General features: G+C 44.0%; 1 protein-coding gene across 1 annotated transcript in view; it reads right to left on the reverse strand.

The window, feature by feature from the left end:
* Positions 1–376: 376 nt before the first annotated feature.
* The window catches only part of gpc4 (glypican 4), a 32479-nt gene continuing 11040 nt past the window's right edge, over positions 377–21815 (reverse strand). Inside the window, exons 2-9 of the mRNA XM_085288511.1 lie at positions 11596–11754; positions 6850–7247; positions 6354–6519; positions 5407–5537; positions 4007–4153; positions 3795–3919; positions 3524–3696; positions 377–3437 (exon numbers count right to left, since the gene is read on the reverse strand). Coding sequence (XP_085144637.1) covers positions 3190–3437; positions 3524–3696; positions 3795–3919; positions 4007–4153; positions 5407–5537; positions 6354–6519; positions 6850–7247; positions 11596–11754 — 1547 coding nt within the window. The 3' untranslated portion in view covers positions 377–3189. The remainder of the gene's footprint in view (positions 3438–3523; positions 3697–3794; positions 3920–4006; positions 4154–5406; positions 5538–6353; positions 6520–6849; positions 7248–11595; positions 11755–21815) is intronic.

The following is a 21815-nucleotide window of genomic DNA, read 5'->3' on the forward strand; positions in this document are numbered from 1 at the left end:
AACAATTCAAATTGGGGTCAAACACACATTTATTAGAAAGGACAATTAAACACAAGTGCTCTAGTTCATAGCTTGTTGCCTCATTTCTCAATGATGATAGTATCCTATAATCCTCTGCCCAGTGTGTGCACGCATCATGCATTGTAACCAGTAGAAAGCTACTTTTGGCTGCTTCCTTGTTGCATGGGGTCACCACAGCTGTGCATGATCGACTTGGCAGTTATCAAGCCGGGTGGCCTTCCAGACATAAATCAAAGGGGATTTGGATCTGCAGCAATCTCCGACCAAGCGACTGTAAACCAAGACACTATGCATGCATTTATGTAAACACTGACCACAAAAACTTAAAATCCAAGAAGCAAGCAGTCACACCACATTTAAATATTGTCAGTCTTTATTTCAACAAGACTAAAAATGTTGTTTAATATACATTTTCTCTTACACTTTAACATCTATCTCATCTTGTTTTTCCATAACATTTAGGAGATACTCTGACAAGTAGAAATCTGGTGTACTTGTAGGGCCTCTTTTAGAGACATCTAAAACCGCTGCTTTTTATTTACACTCCCCCCCACCACTCTTTTCAGTCACTCACTCCATCCTCAGAGAGAGTCCTTTCTGTTCTTGTGGGCCAAAGGCATACATGGAAAGGTTTCAACAACAGTCCAACTTTAAAAGACACAAGACTGAACTCGCTCTGTGGACCGAATGGACGTCTTCCAGCAGCTGGACCAACTCCTGCCAGCTGGAAACGTTGCTGCCCTGGCCTGCAAGCACAGACATTTTTGTCACCGTCGTCAGCCTAAAACATTTCTTCCGTCTCTCCAAAAGTCGGGCTTCTTCACACTCCTCACACATGACACGAACACGTGCACGTGCCCTTGTGGAAATGTTGGTGGAACACAAGGGAGAAAAAACAGTAACCTAGAATTAAACTGGTCACCTGCAGAAGTAATGCCAAATCGAGCTGCTCAAGCACAGCTTTTTGATTTTAAATTAAGGCTTCAGTATTTCATACGGGTTGCATAGATGTTTCATCAAATCCTTCAAGGTCAGATCTTGATACGACGTCTTCGTCTGATGATTGCGGATGATAACTGATAACCTGAAGATGTCCCGTAAGCTCAAGATCAACCTGTTAATGTCAAAGCCAGACAACATGCAAAGGAATAAACTCCCATCTAATCACTTCATCCGTGCAGACTCGCATTAAAGCTGCAAATCTTTTCGCTATACTTTTACAAAAATGTATATTTCTGTCCACCTTAATCTGCACACTGAAACATTGTAGATGTTGCATTTTTGATAATGTGTAAGTTCTAAATGCATGTTTGAAATACATGGAATACATTAGTGCAGCAATGCTGCACGAGTCGGCATCGTTGTAGAGATGAGATGTTCAGGTAATGCAACTTAACAGACCCGATTATCAAATGAAAAGCTCCAAGAAAAAACAAAAAAAAACAAAACAAAACAAAAAAAACGTACATTGTGCTTGTCAGCTGGTAACAATATACTCAAACACCTCAGGGAATCTGAGCAGATAGATCATAAATCATCAACAACAGCCACTTTCTTTTCTTTTCCCAAAAACAAACAAAACAAAAAAAACGTAAGAAGATGCTAGTAATGTACCAAACATAAAAAAATAATCAGGCACCTTTCATTGCATTAATTTTGGTAGTAATTGTGAAAACACTTAACTTTGAGTTGAAATGATGAGAACCGTTCAGAATGAGTCCATTTATACTGACACAGGCCATTTAACGAGGTACAGCGTGTACTGTGGGACGGGGCCAGAAAAACAAAACAAAGGCCCCAAAACCTGTGCACACTGACCAGGGCGCACCCCTTATCTGTGCACACTGACCTCTTCCACCACCTACAACTACCAGTAAAATCCACTGTAGTACCTAATATATATCTTCATACCAAAAAAAAAAAAAAGCTAAAAATCTCAACACCTCCTCAACATAAAACCCTGTATTAAAATAATCTTTTCTAGATTTCCATTTGGTTAAAACACTGACTTTTGTTCCTCTTGTCTTGTTTAATTAAAATGCTCCCAAAACGTGCATGTTGCCCTCTTTTCTTTCCAAACGTTAAGACTGTATAGAGTCAGATCTTCTGTGCCGAACTGAGCTTACAGTACCAAAAAAAAAAAAAAAGAAAAGAAAAGAAAAGAAAAAAAGAGGGCATTTGGGACATGTCAGCTTTGCCTTCTAGGGGGTTTAATGGCAGGGGACATATCCAACTCTATCAGACACTCAACCTTATGGTCTAGATCACATTGACTCAGTAAGCACGAGGTATAACCTTACTATTGAATTGCTTAAGCTGAAAGAAGTTCAGTGAAATAATAATGAAGAAATTTAAAGTTAAGATGCGAAATGCTCGCAGCAAACGTACATTATGCGTGTTAGGGGCTTGCAGAGCACCCCGCAGACTCTTCCACAGAACGACGCCATCTTCAGGTCAAACATGAGCACCTGTGCTGTAAACTCTCACTGCATTTTTGAGACGAGCTGCCTCCAAAGCAAACCGAGCAAAACAAGTCTCAAAATGCTTCAGAATTTCTAGCCTTTGTAAAAGTATAAATGCACACAGGCACAAATATTCACAGTATGCACTTTTATAATGTGCAAAAAAATAAAAAAAAAAAGCTTTGAATTAGTAATAAGACAGCGTCACGTGGGTTCTGTTTCTATTAGTCGTGTTTTGTGACCGATAGAAAGACCAGCCTCAGAAATTTAAAGATGTGTCCCAACACAGGCACTCAGAGTTTGACCCAATATCTTTCTTAATGCTTAGATGTCAGATTTCAGTCATTGAAGAAGGCACAAAGTTAATCATGAGATTAAACTGCCAAAGTAAGTGTGAAATGCTGCAAGCACAACCAAAAAGTAGCTCGGAGAGAGCTGTCGGAGGGCAGGTTTATCTGGGCGACAAAGGTGGATCTCTTGGGAAGAAAAATCATACTGCTGTACACTGATGTCTTTAACAACATACGAACAAATAGTTAATAGTGAGGTTATTGTAATATTAAGAAGTTTCTTCCCCTCCCACCCCAACAGTGGACAGTCCAATGTCCTGAAGGCAGTCTTTTTGTTTTTTAAAGTCTCTCTGACAGTTTTCCCCTTCGTGCTGTTGCTCCTGGTCGTTCTCTTCCCTCTCCCTGTCCAGCCAGTTTTATCTCAAGCGGGAAACTAACAGGGCCAGGGCGAGCCCGCAGAGCGCCAGCGCCATGCTTCCCCGTGAGGTGACCCCAGCTGAGTTATTGCTTTGCACTGGATTAACCCGTGGTGATCCAGCCACTTCACTTCCACCCGCTGCTTTTCCACCCCGTTCTTTATCAGACGTTGGTGGAACAGAGAAGTACATGTCGCAGTTCGGACCGTCGCAACCGCTGCCGCTCTCATCTCCGCTGCCGTCATCATCTAGGGGGCAAAAAAAGACAAGCAGGTGAGACGTGCAGCTAGGAAACCGAGTCGCAAAAGCTGTGAAGCTCATTAACCGCTCTCACCGCTCTCTACAGTAATGTCGACGCCGCTGTGTGCAGCTTTGAGCCGGCTCGTCATTTCCTTCAAAACTGCTATCTGACTGCGGATGACGATGTCTGGTTTTGTTATGTCCACGTCCACATCCGGGTTTGATATCTGATTGGCCAGCCCGCTGCCAATGACATCTGATTCGTACCTGGTGGAATCAAGTCTGGCATTAGACTTTAAATTCAATAATTTACAAGCAACGCAGTAAAATTTAGATTCTCTCTTTGTGAAGTCTGCGCCTCTCACCTGCTTTTCGCTGTACCATTCCAGCACTCATCACCAGCTGCAATCCCCTCGCTTACACACACAGTCTCTGGCAACGTGGACCAGAACTTTTTGGCATGCTTCAATTTCTTTTTTACTTCAATTGTCTGTTTAGAACACACAAAAAGAAAAAGATCAAAAACAATTACTCAGAGTAAATGTGATATTCACTTCTTTGCCTTCTTAGTCCTCACCAGTCGATCTAAACTGGTTCCAGCAGCAGTGGTGGGTCTTGCTTCAGGACTGTAAGGGCGGAAGCGGCTGGTGAAGGTGGACTCTTTAACAGAACGTTTGGAACGAAAGCCGGCGCTTATTTTGGGCGTTCCACATCCTTGGAAAACCTGTCAGAGGAGGAACAAGAACAGAAATGTTTTACAGATGAAGACAAAATGATTAGCCACCCTGTGAAATGTTACGTTTTGGTCAAAAATGTCCTGAGTGCTTTTTTAACAATAGAAGGGATTTTCAACACAGCATTTCTAAACAAACTAGTTTCTTCAGAAAGCATAAATTATTTCTATTTGCCCACAATATAAGAATTATTTCAGACAAAAACAAACAAAATCATCAAGAAATGTAAAGACAGACACACAACGCAGAACACGCCTGGCAGCAGTGGGAAGCAAAAGACTAGAAAGAAAAATGGTGAGAGAACAACTGCCAAGACACCCGTGAATGACTTAGTCAAGTTTGAAATTGTAGTCTGAAGGAGACAATCACTATAGACCTGCACAGGAATGAGCTGCGAGGTTAGAGACCAGGAAAAACTTCTGCAGAAGAAACGCCTTCAAGCCAGACTGAGGTGTGCTAAGAACGACCTGGAGACAAATAATCCAGACTAGAAGAGCGTCCTTCGGTCAGAGGAGATAAAACTACAGCTCTTTAGCTGCAGACACTTTGCTGATGTTTGGAGAAAGTAGTGAGAGTTCTACAACTCAGAGGACAGCGTCCCCACAGAGGAACACAGTGGTGGGAGGATCATGATGGGTTGATGCTTCAGTGTGTCTGGAACTGGGAATCTCATCAAGGTGGAAGGAATCATGAAGAAAGAAGTTTATGTGAAGATTTTAAAAGAAAACCTCGAGCAGTCAGAAACCAACCTGGGTCTGAGTCGTCTCTTTATCTTCAAACACAACAACCTAAAACATGTCGCTCCTGGTGAAGACCTACCGCCAGAAGACCAAAGTGAACGTTACTGACCGGCCAGTGCAAAGCCCTGAATTGAATCCCACTGAAAATGGGAGGAGCTTCAGACATTCTCCAAAGAAGAATGAGCAAACAAAAGTTTGTTCAGGAGACGCGTTTGAGACTGGCTGAAAACTACCATAAACGACTGCAAGCTGTTATCCAGCAAAAAGAGTAAACGACTATTAGCATCCAGGAGGTAATTATTTTGACCCTGGTAGTTTTTGTGAAATCATTTTGTTTCTATATGCAAAGTAAAAATAATCTAAGCATTCAAAATAAAACAAAGATGTTCGGACAAGCTGTGCTAAAAAAAGTCCTTCCTCTGCACTTGGAAGGGAGGGCTAATAATTCCATCCTCATCTCTTTTTATTTTGTTTAATTTGAAAGGCGCTGAAATGAGACTCACCTTCTGCGACACCTGCATGCTGTTCTCCTGCATGTTCATAATGGCGTCTGAAATCTTCACATCAATGGGATCCATGACAGACTCGAAATTAAAGGGACCTTCGAGCCTCTCGGCGAGACTATGCATGGCATCTGAAAACCAAAACATAACAAGTTGAAATCAACACAGGGGAAAGCAATTACACGCTCCTACCACTAGGGAGAAGCACTCGCATTAGGGTGAGACATTTTTAACCAGTGAGATGAGCCATTAGTGTAGGGCAGGATCAAGCTGCAGCACAGCAAGGGGGCAACAGAAACCAGATGCCTCTGCAGACCGCAGCGGTGCCAGCAGCCAGAGATCGACACATGTAACGGTGATATAGTCAGAAACCATGTTTCTGGTCACAAGATCCATCATGCAGGATAAATATAAAGCACACAGTGAAGAACTGTGGATGTGTGCACCACCCTGAGTGTAATGTAACTGATCTGGGTCTGTTTGTACACAGCACAAGACTGCATTCATTCCAAGGGTCACCGCATGTACAGCCCCTCCCTCCCCCTTTTCTTAAACAACCTACTAAAGAATGAGGGACATGTTTGTACATGGTTTTCAACAATAAAACCGTTCCTATGTTAAATGTTTTTCTTCCAAAGCTGAACTGCAGTTTACCTCCTTTATTTACCCCAGGTCTATCATGTCACAAATCCCATTGCCACTCTGGTTTCATGCTCACAAGGAGAATAAGGGGTGCACGCTTAGATAAGAAAGTCGATGAAACTAATGATCTTTGAAGAAATATGAGTAAGCGGCAATGAACCCAGGAGCAGGAGGCTGCATAAATATACTCTGTTGCCAAATTAAAAACTTTCAGCTATTATGGTTATAAGGCGGTGTAATCACGGGCAGGTTTCTGTTAAACAGTGGCTGCTAAAGGTGCCCTTGTTCGCATGTCGTCTGCTTACCGAGGAAGTTGTTCCACTCCGTGTCCAAGTCTGCCTGGTTAGCCAAACAGCCACGCATCACATTCAGACAGTAATTCTGGCAGGGTTTCAGGGCTACTTGGCCCGAGCAGTAGGGACAGTACAACATCTTCATGGCCGCTCGCACACAGCTGGGAGAGGCGCTGACCTGGAGTAGGCAGAGGGCAGTTAGTGGGCCGTTTTCATTACATCATAGCCGAAGCACTCACTCGACACCACCAGAGACACATTCTCATACTCTGAAAAAGCATGACCATTAATTGCATAAGCCAGATCCACAAAGCAGTTTAATCTAATCGCCTATGAATCACTCAGTACAGTGGAAAAACAAGTCATACCAGAACAGTCAGAGTGGTTTATGTTACCAGACAGAGAGAAAGAGAACTACAGATCAGAGATGTACAGGACTACAAGGAAAACAAGTCTCGTTCTCGGCTGTTAGTTTTTCTCTTTGTTGAAACTGTGCTCCGTCACTTACCGTAGAAACTTTATTGGCCACCTCAGGCATGAGCGCCAGGCCACGCACAAAGGTGCGTGCGGCGATAAAGGACCTCGTTAACTGGATGCGGAGCTTGCGGGGCACGTCGCCGAACGGCTGCAGCTCCTCCGTATGTCGGCTGACGCAGTCCATGTAGGTGTCGCTGAACTCGTATTGCACGTTGACCAGCTGGAACATCCTCTCCAAAAGGTCGGCCCAGAATTCCGACAGCATGGAGTCCAAGTTGACGGCAGCGCTGCCGGACACGTAGTACTGGGTCAGGGACTGGAAGAAGTTCTTGAAAAGTGCCGAGTTCTGCACATACATCATCCCGTATGTTTTCACAAACATGCTGTCCAGCGAGATCTCTGCGTTTTTCAAAAGCTCGCGGAAAAACTCTGTGGAGATGTGAAAGAAAGGCCAGGTTAGTCTACAGCCTGCGGGTGACAAAGAGCAAGAACAAACAGTGTCAGATTGTTTATATTTAAGTGTCTACAGGGAAGAGTTCAAGATGTCACGAAGAGAACATCTAAAGGAGCTCAGGGCTAAAGTTATGACTATCTGCCCAGTTGGACTTTTCCTGTTTTTTGTGACATTTTGAACTTACTGTTGCGTTCCTCTCTCAACATTTTAAAGGACTTTAGAGGCCCAAGTTTTCTTTCAGTACATTAAAAATTTTGCTGCCACCATTTGAAATCAGACTGACGTTACTCCCATTCAACTGTGCCCCACGCTTAGAACGAGCTTAAGCATAAAATCTTTAATGAAAGGCAAAAGGAATGTGTTAGGGGACAGTTGGAGACGAGGGGGTGAGCGCGGAGCATCAGCAGAGATGTCTCTCCACATCAGTGTGCTTCAGACTGACCACCATCAATGCCATTTTTCTGTTGTCACATTCCATTCGCCTTCCTTTCTGCCAGCTTCTCTTGGACTGTCCTTCAGAGACATTTTCAATAGGATTACGGAATAATGCGACCCCACAACCACCAGCAGCAGCAGCCCCTCCCAGCTACCGTATATGGACCTGTATGCACCCCCCTCCCACTACTATCCTACCAGCCCTGCATCTGCCTCCCTCCCCTGCTTTCACTTCATCAGTTCCTTCAGAGAGCTCTCTTCACTAGAGATGAGGAACAATGACCTACTTCATCCTGAGGAATGTCCATCACCCCCCTACCACCCCCCAAATAATCCAAGCCCCTTCTCCCAGACCCCACACCACCCTCCTTGCCCAATTTTCTTAATCTGAATAAAATGAGAATTCCACAGAGCCTCTGAAACATGTTTCACCTTCAGTCTCACACACACTCGCCCTTTTTATCCATTATCTGTGCCCCCCACCCCCCTCTCACAGACCTTCTGTCCCGTTGCAGTTTCTCGGGGTGCCCACTGCGTGGCTTTGAAATGTAAAGTTCCCATGCTCTCGCAGGGGGAGTCACTAAATGCTCTCTGCTACCAGTACACACACAAACACACTCTCGCACATTCACACTCACACAGAGGACCCGAGTAGTGCTGTCACTTCCACTTCAGACTGACACACTAAAAAGAAAAAATGAGATAGAGGAGGGGTAAGGGTGGCTTGGGGCGGGTTAAGTTGAGGGCTTTTTTTAAGAACTTCAAATCCCTACTGTGTCGCCAAGGATACCGGAAACACTGCAGCCCCTCCATTTACCTCCTCGCCATCACAAGTGCACGCGCACACACAGACACACACACAGAGCCAGGGGAGAGGGCACCAAGTTCCACGCTCCATTGACAGAGATTAAAACAAAATGGTCCACCCCCACCCCTGGAATGTCATAGTAGCCACACTGACATGAAAGTCAGTGAAAGGAGACTGAGGAGGTGAAGAAGAGGAGGAGGAGGAGGAGGAGGTGGGAGAGGCATGAAGCACGAGGACAACCCTAAACTTCTCCGTTTCCTTTCTACAGTTAATTAGAGGAGTAATTCCTATATGCTAAACAGATAAGCTCCATTATGCGTCTGGACAAACCCACGGGTTTTTAAGAAGGGTGTGTGAGGGGTGGTGGCACAGTGGGGGCAGGGGTGGCGGGGATACGGAGGCTCTCTGGCCCAGGCTGAGGGGCCCAAGTATGAGCAGCATTACTCAGGCATCTTGCATTGTCATTAAAAACAATTTATGACACGCAGTCGTCTGCCAACAGGCCGAGGAGCTGAACGCTCCCTCTGGATTTCCCCATTAAAAATGTACCTGTCACTCAGCCAATGGTCTGAGAGAATCTGGGTGAAAGGTTACACATGAGTGTCAGCTGTAGGGAAATGTAAGGAAAAGGACGACTCCTGCTCGACTATCTGTCTTTCCCTTCCTGCACGCTCCCCCCCAGCTTGTCACTATTCCAACGTGCTGCAGAGAAAGCGCTAAATTACGAACAACGATCCTGGGCCCAATCCATCACAGGAACAGAGGAACTGACCGATCTCCTCCCACTTCCTCTTCCAAAAACTCCCCCCACTAGTGTCCCTATAAACTATGCTCCTCCCAATCCCAGCCCAGGCGGTAATTGCATCCTATTTGTGCCAATTAGTCGCCGAGCTTCTCCCTTTTCTTATGGTATGGGATTCTGTCCCTCCTGCTGCTGAGCTCGGTGCTCAGATGGATGTCGCTTGTATGTGTCTGGAGGCAATGGGGCCATAATCCAAGCGCTTAATTCCCAGACATGGAGTTGCTCTGCTGGACAGGGTCACTGCAGCAGGACAGGCTGAGGTCAGAATAAACACGCAGCGACGAGACACACAGAGAAAGAGAGAACTATTTCTGGCTCTGGTCTTAATTGGCCATGACTCTTCGCTCCAGGCGCATGATGAGAGCCTGCCCAATCACATACACTACTTCCTGAGTTTATTAGTGCGCGAGCGAACGCCTTCATGTGCAGCTGCGTTTGTGCACATGTGCGCACTCCTTGTGATGTCACGGCCGCTGCTGTCATTTCTCTGCAACAGTAAGCAGACCAATGAGCACTTCCTGTTCCCATTTCACTGGCTGTAAGCGCTTCCTTCGGTGGCGTCTTGATGTGACAAAAGGAAATAATAGGCCGGCAGCCTGAGCCCGTCACCACATTTGATGTGAGAGAGAGAGAGGGCCTGGCGATTTAGGTAGAAGAGAGCACAGCAGGGCTTTGTAAAGAGATCCCACATCTAACTGTTGAGAGACTGCAGCAACCTGCCTACAGTGATGATGAGGAGGGAGCACGCAGGGAAGAGGTTCATGGTCATCCGTAGAGCTGTGCCCTTCTGATAAACTGGACGTTCTTTTTGGGCGTTGCCAAGCTTTAGAATTTTTGCGCAAGCCAGTTGTTATGACTCCGTTAGAAAAACACTCCGTGCTGAATAATATCGGAAAAATTCCTAAACAAAACAATATTTATGCAATAGTTGATCGGTGGTGCTCTGGATGGATAAACTTGACATAAGGAGCCGAAGCCACAATTGTTCAGAAAGATTATTTTTACGAAATTGTGGTTCTGGTATCAGTCCCTCTAAAATCAAACACCGTGAACACTATTTTAATCTCAACGTTCCACTCTAAAGTTGAACCCTGTTACGGAAACAACATCTTCATTTGCTCGCACGCATCTCGGGTGTTGTTTTTAAACCTGGTTTGTGGTCGTTACTTAAACGTGACACTGACATTTCTGAAGCTGACCATTTGTTACAGGCTGTTTTTGTATATTATGGACGAGATGATTAAACGAGAAAATAATAATTTATAGATTTCTCAGTAATGAGAACAGCCCTTAATATTGCCACTAAGCGCCAGATGAGTTGTGCAAGACAAACAGGGTGGAGGACATGCATGCGTGAGAACTGAGCGCAGTGAATCACAAGCAGCACTTGGACACAGTGAAGAGCGGCAAAGAGAGGGGTTTTTGGGAGAGTGAGGCATAAGAAGGGGACAAAGGGCAGTAAGAAAGGAGAAAAAGATGGGCGGGACAGCTCGAGCAGCCACTGCATTCCAACACGTCACATTCCTCTTCACATCTGGCTGCAATACACATGCTCCCTGTTACTCACCATCCCTCGCTGCCTTTCACAGACACATAAGATCTGACCCACATGTGTGCACACCAATGCAGAGCTATGCACATAACCTCCTTTAACAAGCAAGATTCCAATGCACCGGGAAACTAAAAATATTTTTTCTTCCCATGTTTTTCCACTCAGCCTGTTTGGGAATCCTCATCCTCCCCTCTATCCTATCATCGCAGGGCTGCAGTGGTGGCATGGTTTGGTGGTTGAAGGTATTCAGAGCTGCCCTGCTTCCTCTGTGAGTCAGCACTGTTGCATGTTCCCATGCGCTCTGGCCCTCAGCAGGGGAAACCTGATCCCAATATTTACAGGCATACACACATGTGCTCACACACAGAGGAACAGGAAGTATAGAGACGACTAAATCTGAAGATGTGTGTGGTCCGTCTGGAAGCACGCGTGTCTCTCTGGAGAAAGGGAAGCCTGTATTTCTTTTATTTTATTTTTTTACATTTCCTTCAGGGGGACGATGAGACAGGGAGCAGAGACATTGGGAGACAGGTGGACAGGCCAGAAGACACAGACTGGCTGTCTCTGCTATGAGCAGTGCGCTGGCAGGTGGGAGTGTCCATCAAAAGGGAAAAAAATAAAAATAAATAAAAGTGTAGCACAAATGCTGTGATGAGGAAACCAAAGCCAGTCTTACAACATAACCTGAAAAGCTGCATGTGTTTGTGAGCCAGTGTGTTTGCTTACTGTCAAAGTGGTCATGCCTCTGTTTGAAGGTGGATTGTAGGCTGGTGCTAAGCTTGGAGACGGGAGCTTTGATCTCCGTGTGGCTCTGCTGGCTTAGCTTCTCCTCCATCTCCACAGTGCAGCAGGAGTAGCCCTGCGGACACACTTTCAGGGGGACTCCTGGAACAGACGAGGGAGAACGTGCGTTAAATTTCCACGTCATCTGAGAAACATGCAAGTCAACACAAATTAACTCGAGGAACAAAATTTAAGATTCGATTATGATGCTGTTAATGTCACTGTAGCAGCAAGTAATGCAGATCAGTCATTGATTTCTTCCCTGGGATTCAGACCTTATGCTGAGAAATAACAGGTTCACCTCTCACCAAATCAAACGCACCCTGGCTGTTAAAGCCCCCTTAAATGCACTTAATTGCAGCTCAGAGGAGCCTTTAGCTGGCCGCTTTATAGAGCCCCGCTCTTATCCCGACACTCCCCTGTCTTGATGGATAGTTCAGTGCCAAAGCTTTCTCTGAGTGCTGTCCCTCCTAAACAGTGTTTAAGAGGAAACGATTAACTTTTCGCCCACACTGCAGGTAAGTGCGCTGACGTCAACCACAAGCACATGAATGGAGATAAACATATGTGCAAGCATGCTGGGCTGAGGAGTCTGAAAATGCTCTCCAAGTAATGTAAATTAGAAGGTTTTGGACTCCTTATTTCGGTGTAGGGCTGCCACAAACGATTATTTTGATAGTCGACTAGTCATCGATTATTTTTGCGATTAGTCGACTAATCAGATCATGCATCCATTGAACGTAAAACGTACAGCTTATTGCACCAGCACACATCTGCTCTTATATAACTATCATTAGCTTACAGCTTGAAGTGTTTAAGGTATGTGCTAACTAAAAATAAAGACAAGATGATAGTTTATTAAATTTTAATGAAATCTGCAGGTTGTTTCAGTGAAGTTTAATAAACTCATCTGTCTGCTCCTTGCTATCTAAAATATAACAGGACACTAGAGCCGGGCGATAGAACGATAATGATATGTATCGCGATATAACTTTTTCTCGATAGAAAAATTAAACTATCGCGATAGACCTCGCCGCTCTTGTCCTCTTAAAAAAAAGAAAAAAAAGAAAAAAAAAAGAACAGCCAATCCAAATTAAGTAGCGCAGAGCCACACAGCCGCAGCGTCACGTCACGTGATTTGTTACGTACAGCACAAGTGCCAAGCCGCACATGTGTATTTGTTTGGGAAGCAGCCAGCCACCGTAATGGAGGAAATGAGTGTGCCGACTAGAAAAATCAACCGAGTGTGACCAAAGGTTACCGAAGAGGAAACAGATGATGGTTCCAATGCCGGAGAGATTGTCGAACGGAAGAGCCATAGAAGTTCCGTAGTGTGAAGGTATTTCGGCTATTTCAAGTCTGACAAAAAAACAGAGTAGCGTGCACTGTAAATTGTGCCGAAAGCAAGTCTGGAAATACAATAAACTGGTGCATGCGCTACGTCCACATGTACCCGGGCATTCTTGAAAACGCAGATTTTTCTATGCGTTTGCACCTTTCGTCCACACGTAAACGGCGTTTTTGGTAACTGAAAACGAAGATTTTCAAAAACTCCGGCCAGGGTGGATATTTTTGAAAACTTCGTTTTTGCATTTACGTGTGGACTAGAAAAACGGAGAAAACGCAGCGTCAGAGGTGTGCGCATTTTTTGACGTCACACTGTGCGCCACGTTATTGTTTCGGTGAAATGAATTCCTACAATACTGTTACTGTTAATTCTACTCTCTGCAGTGTTTAAATGCTTACATATACACACAGTTACTGTCCCTCCACACGTACGACTCGGTTCTGCTTCTATGCCCCAGCTTTGTTTACTTTTTCCCACCGAGGCTTCTAGACTTCTGATTGGCCAACATTTCTGCACGGTTAGGAATCTAGCGCCACCTGCTGCTTTGGCATGTTCATAGCAGCGTTTTCCTTCATTTCTGCCTTTATGTGTGGACGGGATTATTTTTTAAAACGAAAACGGAAAATCTCAGTTTTCAAAAACACCCGTGTACGTGTGGACGTAGCCTCAGTCTCTGACTGGAAGCACTAATTCATCATTCGGCTTTTGTCAGACTAAAGTAACTGTTAAAACTGTTTGAAAAGCTCAGCTATACAACAAGGAGAGATTGAGAATTTCCTTTTAGTTCTCAGTTTATTTGATATTGATAAAAGTTAGTCAGTTTTGTCTGTTTTTCTGTAAAACAAACTAAGATTTATTTTTAGAATTAATATTTTGTTTCTAAGTGGAATTGACAATTTAGTCTGTTTCGTTTGTTCTATTTTGAAACTTAAACGCTTTAGTAGCTGCCTTTTGTGTAGTTTGCAATATTTGCCTTTATTTATCTGAAAAAGTCTCATGTTCCTTAAGTACATCTACCCTGTTGAACTTATTATGGGAAATAAATATTTAAATAAAAACAAGCTGCTGATTATTTCACATTTTACTTGTGAGCAACGGCACATTTAAATCTTACAAATATAGTTATTTGGCTTATATCGTGATAGATATCGTTATCGCCTGAAATGGGAAAAAAACATATCGTGATATGAAAAAATCTTATATCGCCCAGCTCTACAGGACACCGGAGTAAATTCTCAAGCATCTCACACTTCTGATAATCAGCTGTCTGCTTGACGTTTATTCAGCTGTGTAAAAACTATAACTTCAATCTAATCCAAACTGATTTACTCAGGAACAAATAAAATACTAAAGAAAGCCAAACAATAACATTTGTAAGTTATCTAAGTGACTTATATTACATGTTTAACCTGAGTAGCGAAAGATGGCGGTGGGTTTGAAAACGATTTGCCGGGAGTCCGGCGTTCTCACGGGCTCTAGTGAGCCTTGCCCCCAGCTAGCTATCGAGCTAGTGGGTAACAGATGTCTCCGAAAACGTCGGAGCGATTTTGAAAATATGTGGTGTCTTGATAAACTGAGCAGATATTTGAGGTTTACACAGCTACATTCTCGCCTGAAAATATGTTAAACGTTTATTTTGTGACCCAGAAAGAATAATAAGAGTAATATTAAAACTAACTAGCTGCCGCCATTGTTGACAACTGCGCTGGGCCGTGCTATGAATTCTGGGACACAGCTTCTTCTTCGGGGTTTAATGGCAGCTGGCATCCTTGTACATGCAGTGCTGCCATCTTCTGTTTCAGTCCGTTATTACACTCTTAAATCCTACTACTTATTCCTGCGTCTTTTGGGATCTTACAAAGCTTCAAACGACGCATCGACTATTAAATCAGTCGTCGACGATTTTAATAGTTGATGTAATCGTGACTAGTCGACCAATCGTGGCAGCCCTATTTTGGTGTGAACTGAAAGTGTATATATGCATAAGATTTCCATCAAGAGTAAGTGCCAAGTGATGCCTTTTTCAAGGCTCGTTATACTAGACAAGTGGTGTTCTTCTCCCCTAGAATCTCAGCACGAACAGCTGGGGTACAAAACTGACAGACATGGCTCTGAAAGATTGACTCGATTAAAAACAAAAACAAAACAGCAGCCTGTTCATCTCTGTTAAAACCCAAATACTGTGTCTGACAAAATGCGAACTGCCAAAAGTCAGTTTACCATCCAATTAAAAGGAGGGTCAATGGAGGACGTATGCAAGCCGCAGCTGCAATAATGTTTTGTTTTAAATGTAGCTGTTGGAAACTGGGAGAACACAGGGATCCTTTCACTGGATCCCAGCACCAGCAGCCAGTTTAGTTTTCCCCACCAGCTTGTGCTGAACACGTTCCTGCTACTTGCAGGACTAGCATGTCATTCATGGACTGACGCTTTGGGATTATCAGCCACTCATTCAAAAAAATAAATACATAAAAATCCTGGATTAGTGTTTTCAGATTTCACCAAGTTCCCACATTACTGACACACTATTAATACTTTATACCCTCACAGTTATTCAAAAAGGTTATTATTGGTTTAAACATTTTATGACAAGTTGAGACTTTTCAACATAAAAAAAAAAAAAACAAACAAAAAACCCAAAACCCAGTACTTCCTTTAAGTGACACTAAAAGAACCGTATGTAAACCACATCTGGCCATTCCATTCACTAACATGTCCTGAATAAACCTGGCAAAGCTACCATAAGCTCATCTTTTGTTCCCGTCACTTTCAGCGCTGATAATCAGTTATTATTCACTTCCTTGTGTTACTCGTTTCTGTTACACTCAGGGAAGCTGCTCTGCTGCAGCTGAGGTTCTGCCTGTTGAAACTGGTTTGATTACATTAAAATCAAAGCATATGACTGGGATTTTTCCCCCGCCTTGTGTTATCTTCAAATGTTTAATGCGTTGCTATGACAACCCTGACAATGTGGATGTGTTTCTCTGTGACATCTTGAGGCTGCTTTCATTACTGCTGTAAATGTAATAGAAGACGCCCATTGAATTCTATTAGCAAACAGGGCCCGACTTTTGGTGATTTTTCTTGGCAGCACAGCATAAAAAGATTGCAAACACACACACACACACACACACACACACACACACACCAACCAACCAAGATTTTCTTCAGCACAGTGAATCAAACATATCATAGTTCCTAGCATGTTTGAATAAGCACCTAGAACTTAAAAATAATGAAACTTAAGGGTCAGACGTGACTCTCAGCAGTGCAATGGTCTAAACGGGGCACCAGAGGGAGGGATGCACCCTGGCGCCATAAACTGGACGCCTCTGTCTGGGATCGAGTCCAAATAAGCCTCAAGTCACCCCTTCTCCTCAAACTCATCCCCCTTGTTCCTTTAAACATATGCACCTACCTCTCACACATACCCAGGCACAGTTGGCACCCCATACCTAAACATATTCACACATCACATCACCGCTCAACACATGGCTCTTTGTATGAGGAGCCTGATTGGAGGTACGCAGACACACACAAACACACACACACAGGCTGAACTTTTAGGTGAAACAACCATCCAGTCTCTCCTCGAGCAGGGCCCCCTGCTTGCCCACAGCGCAGGCGTACAATCAAAAGGGCTATATCCATGTGGAAAATAGACGTAGTTACCAAAGTACACAAATAAAAGTGAGATGGTCAATATTTCACAGGAATGTCTGTACAAATGTCACATTGTTAGCTCAAAGGATTAGGTCTCTGAAAACTGAAGAATCTTAGCTAATGCATACTTTGTGAAAACATTTTGGCAGCCAATTGCTCAAACCGCTGGGAGAGAAACGGCACCCGCTGGAACAAAAAGAGCGCGCAGCGAAAACGAACAGTTAGAGCTTATAAAAATCAACATCCCACTGACATGTTTCTGCCTCACCATTGCAGGGAAAAAAGGAAAAAGCTTTGTCAGTTGATGCATCAGTCATTTCTCCACCAGCACTAGCATGAATAGTCTTTGTGCGACGAGTTGCCTGATGGAGTTCCTTTGAGGGGCCTCCGTCATCCCCTCCAGTTTCCCCAAGTACTTTAAGATGTAATAAGACACAGTGACAGAGCATTGTTCAAGTGTCACTTAGAAGAGGAAAACTGCAATTTATGGCAGGGAAAACGAGAGAGTAGCATCTTGTAAACAAACATGCGACTGTGTCGTGGCATTCATGGGCTCTTTGCTGCCTCTCTGGCCTTTCCTTTGTGGCTGTTGAGGGGGGAGCGACCACCATCCCCTTTAAATGGCTCATAAAATAAGTCACTTCCCTTTGACATTGTCCTGCCTCTCAAACTTTGTTCTCAGAGGAAGGATGGTGGGGGAGGTGAAAACGCCTTACAGACAAAAACCAGATTAGACACCTCGCCACCCCCTCTGCCTGCCATCATGTGCCCCTGAACCAGACGGACCTCAAAGTGCCCCCCGCTGCCGCCTCGCCCGCCACCACCCTGCAGGCTTAACCAGCGAGGTCAGGGGTTAACAGCGACTCCTCTGAGAGAGGTCCTGTCCTCTGACCCCTCCTCTCCCTCCCTGTCCGCTAGCCAGCACATCCACCACACACACAGTTAGTCATGCCTCAAACCCCAATCACTCCAATAATAACGCTGCCAACACACATATCCCCCCCAAACAAAAATTGTAAAAATCCTCACAAGTACAGGCAATTAAGAGACACGGAAACAGACAACATATAAAAAGGACTACTTAACGGGCACACACTACAATTGTTAAAACTGCAAAGAGAGGTGTGGAGGAGGCCACAGGGTGCAGCATGTCACGAACCATACACAGCGCTCTGTCACTAATTGGAGCCTAGTCATCTGTGACTGAACCATAACACCGAGCTTTCACACGACCATCAACATTTGTAAATAATTAAAATGATAAATGCAGCTTAAAGCTCGTGTATATACACAAACACACACTTCAGTCCCAGTGGAATGCAGGTCGTTTGAGATGGCGAAAGCTGGGAAATCTCACTTCGAAACACCAAAAATGTGCGGGCGCCTTCCAAGTCGCTCTGATTTATGTGTGAATGCTCAATATATAAAACAAAAGATTCAAACATTCCCAGCCGAGTGAAGTACAAGAAAGAAAAATGAAAAACAACACCCGTGAATGCAAAGGTTCACTATTAATTCACATATTATGCTCGGTCCTGTAAAAGGGAGAGTGCTGCTAGTCTGCTGAGCGTTACTCACACACGTTGTTGTAAATTTGCACACCCTTCAGCCATAACATTCTCCTTTTGCTTCTCACCTCTGTCTGCGGTGCAATTTTCCCGAGGGGGTTAAGAGATTGGTGCCATTTGTTGGGCAACTTTCTTTTCTTGCGCCACATCCTGTCAGGCACAATCACGTGAACCAAACCTGCGGCGGAGCAGGTCGACGTCACCGCTCATTTAAAAAAGGTGTGATATTTTACGCACAAGCATGACGTTAAGGGCAGAATAAATTGTGGATTGATTTAAATGAGGAGAAAGAGATGAAAAAATAAGCAAACAGCTGCGCATATCCCTTCCAAAAACATAAAATCATAGCATTCCCCCCTCCAACTCATTCCCTTCTTAGATTCTTTCCTGTTGCAACATGTTGTCAAATCAGCCCGTTCTTTTTGTCTCCCTCTCTGCCTCCCTTTCATCTCCAAGAAGCCTAAAGTTGTCGTCTGTATCCGGGTTTTAAGAAATCCTTTGACTCATTCGCTCATTCGTCACTGATCCATTAGTTTTCTCAGCTAATGTAATGTTCAAAAGAATTCTAATAATTCTGCGCTTAATGCAGAACTAAATAACTCAGTACAGACTAAAAAATGCTTCGCTTTTTAAGTCAGCTTTCACTAATTACTTTGGGAAGCGAGTATTTCGAAATTACACCCTCACAGCTATGCAAAATGAGGGAATGAATGTTCTCTGTGCAGGGCTTAGCGATTCAGTGTCTGCCATGACATCAGTCTAGTGTTACTTTATCCCGTGATTTTTCACAGTACAGCTAGGATAAGTGCTTTTCAAGAAATTCTTTAACCAAGCCTTACTCAAACCTTGTTTACAGCTTGGAGGGGGGGGGGGGGTTATAACAAACATTCACTGCCTGCTACTCAGTACAACCGCAGACTTGCTGAAGGGCATCATGCCAGCACTAGTTCAGGGAGGGAGGGGGAAGTGTCTCTGGTTCACTTTCCACATCCACATTTTCCTTGCTCCCTTCTGAGGAGTCAACCTACTCATGTCTGCAAGGTGACCATTACGTTAAAGTAATTACTGTTCAGATATCAACTTGAAAAGTGTGCCCCCTTTTTAAGCTTAAACACCACTACCATCACATTCAGCAACTGGGAAAAGAAGAAGAAAGAAAAAGAAGAACAAAGAAGAAGAAGAAAAGAAGAAGAAATAAAGCAACGTTAAACGCACACTCTAATATCTTGAATACATACTGAGCTTCAGCTGAATTACCGCAAAGGGAGAAAATGTTCAGCAACATTATGCTGTAAGCGGAAACCATTATTAGAGACTGGGCTGTTCATATGGAGATCATCAGGGCAGGGCGATATTTCCACCTACTCCTTTTCTACACTTCAGCCCTTACAAAAATAGAGTAATGACAAGTTTATGGCAGCTTTGGCCAAACCAATAATGCTTTTTGGGTCCCGCACCATTAGGGACGTCCAAGAGATTCTGAATGTGCTGGGAGGGGAATTCTGAGTCTGAAGTCACAAGCCTCAACAAAATGGTGGGTAGAAATGCTGCCCTGTATCCATTGTTTGTGAAGTTAAGAATAACCGAACCAACAAATTCTGCACTTGATGGACAAGAAACGATTGTTTAACGTGGTTCTACTCAAGCGGTGTCGTCAGCGCCTGCATAGAAGCAAAGCTAACAAACACAGCTGATCATAAGCTGTGTGTCAAGTCAAGTGTCTGCACAGAAATCCCGTCTACTCTACAAACACAGCACAGCACCACTGACCCGGACATCTGCTCTAAAGAAGACACTACAACACATGCTGTAGAGCTGTGGCTCCTCACAGGGAGTGGCAGTTTTTGGAGACAGGCTCCAGCTAACCTATGACTCACTCACACTCACACACACACAGCTCTCGTAACTACCCTCTAGCTTGTAAAGGGTGCAAGTGAAGTGGGCAATGGCTTTAAAAATTTAAGTTAAGCGGTAAAATCTTTTACGACGGTCATTTCAAACTTAAATCCAAACATCTGCAAAAACAGAAAACGTGCCTGGAACAAAAGGTTTTCCCTCAGCAGGATCACCATCTTCATGAAGTTTTTCATCCTAGACAAAAACTGCATGTGCTACAATACTTCTAGACCATACACTAAACTGCGTTTTGTTGATCCGTTACTGAATATGTCCAATAACAATGATAGTTGTCTCTATAGCAGGGCTGTAAACAATTATTATTTTTTAACTTTGAGGAATATTCGTGTAAGTTTTAGAGATTTGTTTTTCACCTTTATAGCAGGAAAAGAACCCAACAACCATCTCAGGCTGACTGCATGACATAACACTCAGCATCACACTGCAGGTTAGCTCATTGTTGCCAAGCATCGTCTGAAGGACCGCCTTCTTGTTCATCTTATTGGGAAGCTTTGATTTCACTCACAGCAGGTTAACAAGATGTCAAGTAACGACAACTCTGAGTCTGTTAGTCAGCTGACCATAAAGCGACCATCGTTCACATGATGAGTCAAGGCACCGATGTTGTTTCAGCCTTGGAGGTTAATGCAGACTACAGTCACAGAGGAAGTTGATCACTAGTGTCGAGCTTGGGAAACTCGAACACCGCCTGTGACGTGAAAGATTTACTCCACTTAGAACAATGTTCACCATCCATTTGTGAGGGAGGAAGTTGAGGTTTAGCGGAGTACTCTCTGGAGTGAATATTCAGAGCTATGCAGGCAGCCACAGAGCTTTGGATAATAACTGTGCAAAATGATGTTTCCTTAAATAAATCAAGAATTAAAATCTCTTCCGCACAGCTGTGAAAACACCAAACTGCCAAAATGTACTTGTCACGTGGCATCAGTGTGAGGAGGGGGAAAAAATAAAAATGTGGCTACTGCTGCGGTGCAAGAGCAAAAAAATCATTAAAATCCTAAAGTGCATCTACTGTTTTTTTTTTTAAGAAAACAAAAACAAAAGCAGTAGATGCCTCCTGCCATCTCAGCAGAAAAACAGAGCACGGCCCAGCTCCAATTTAGAGTGAAGAAATGTCACATTTAAGGCTTTATCTGCGCTAAAATCTGCAAGATTTTGTCCAGCTTGCGAGTTGTTCTCTTAATGGCTCTCAACCTAACAAACAAACCTCACACTAGGATCCATAAATCGGAGCCCTTCGCCACCAGAGTCCATTTCTGATTACTAAACCAGTCGGGGGCTCGGGCCAATTAAAACTCTCCATTTGTGAACATTCCAAAACGCTGTCATCCATGAACATTTACCCAGAAGCCCCTGGGGAGATTCCTCAACACTGCCCTGGCCTCTGGTTCGGCCTTTTTTTTTTCTCCCCCTTCTCCCATCCCAGCCCTGCATCTCCGGCTTTGTCTCCCCACACAAAAGCTCCCTGCCTACACCACTTCCCAGGTCACTGCTTTGTCAGGACTTCAGCTCGCTTCTTAACTTCCCCAAGTGCATTTAACAAGTCAAACCAAATTCCAGCCGCTGTTCCGCAACTGCTCTGCAAGTTCACCTGCTGGACTTGAATCCCTGACCAATGCATGCAAAACAGCTATATGTTCTGATTAAAGACTGTGCATGTGGATTCA

This window comes from Mchenga conophoros, linkage group LG2 (genome assembly GCF_057382185.1).
Source record: "Mchenga conophoros isolate Kocher_MC1m ecotype Shallow Benthic linkage group LG2, M_conophoros_male_GT1.1, whole genome shotgun sequence".
Classification (NCBI taxonomy): domain Eukaryota; kingdom Metazoa; phylum Chordata; class Actinopteri; order Cichliformes; family Cichlidae; genus Mchenga; species Mchenga conophoros.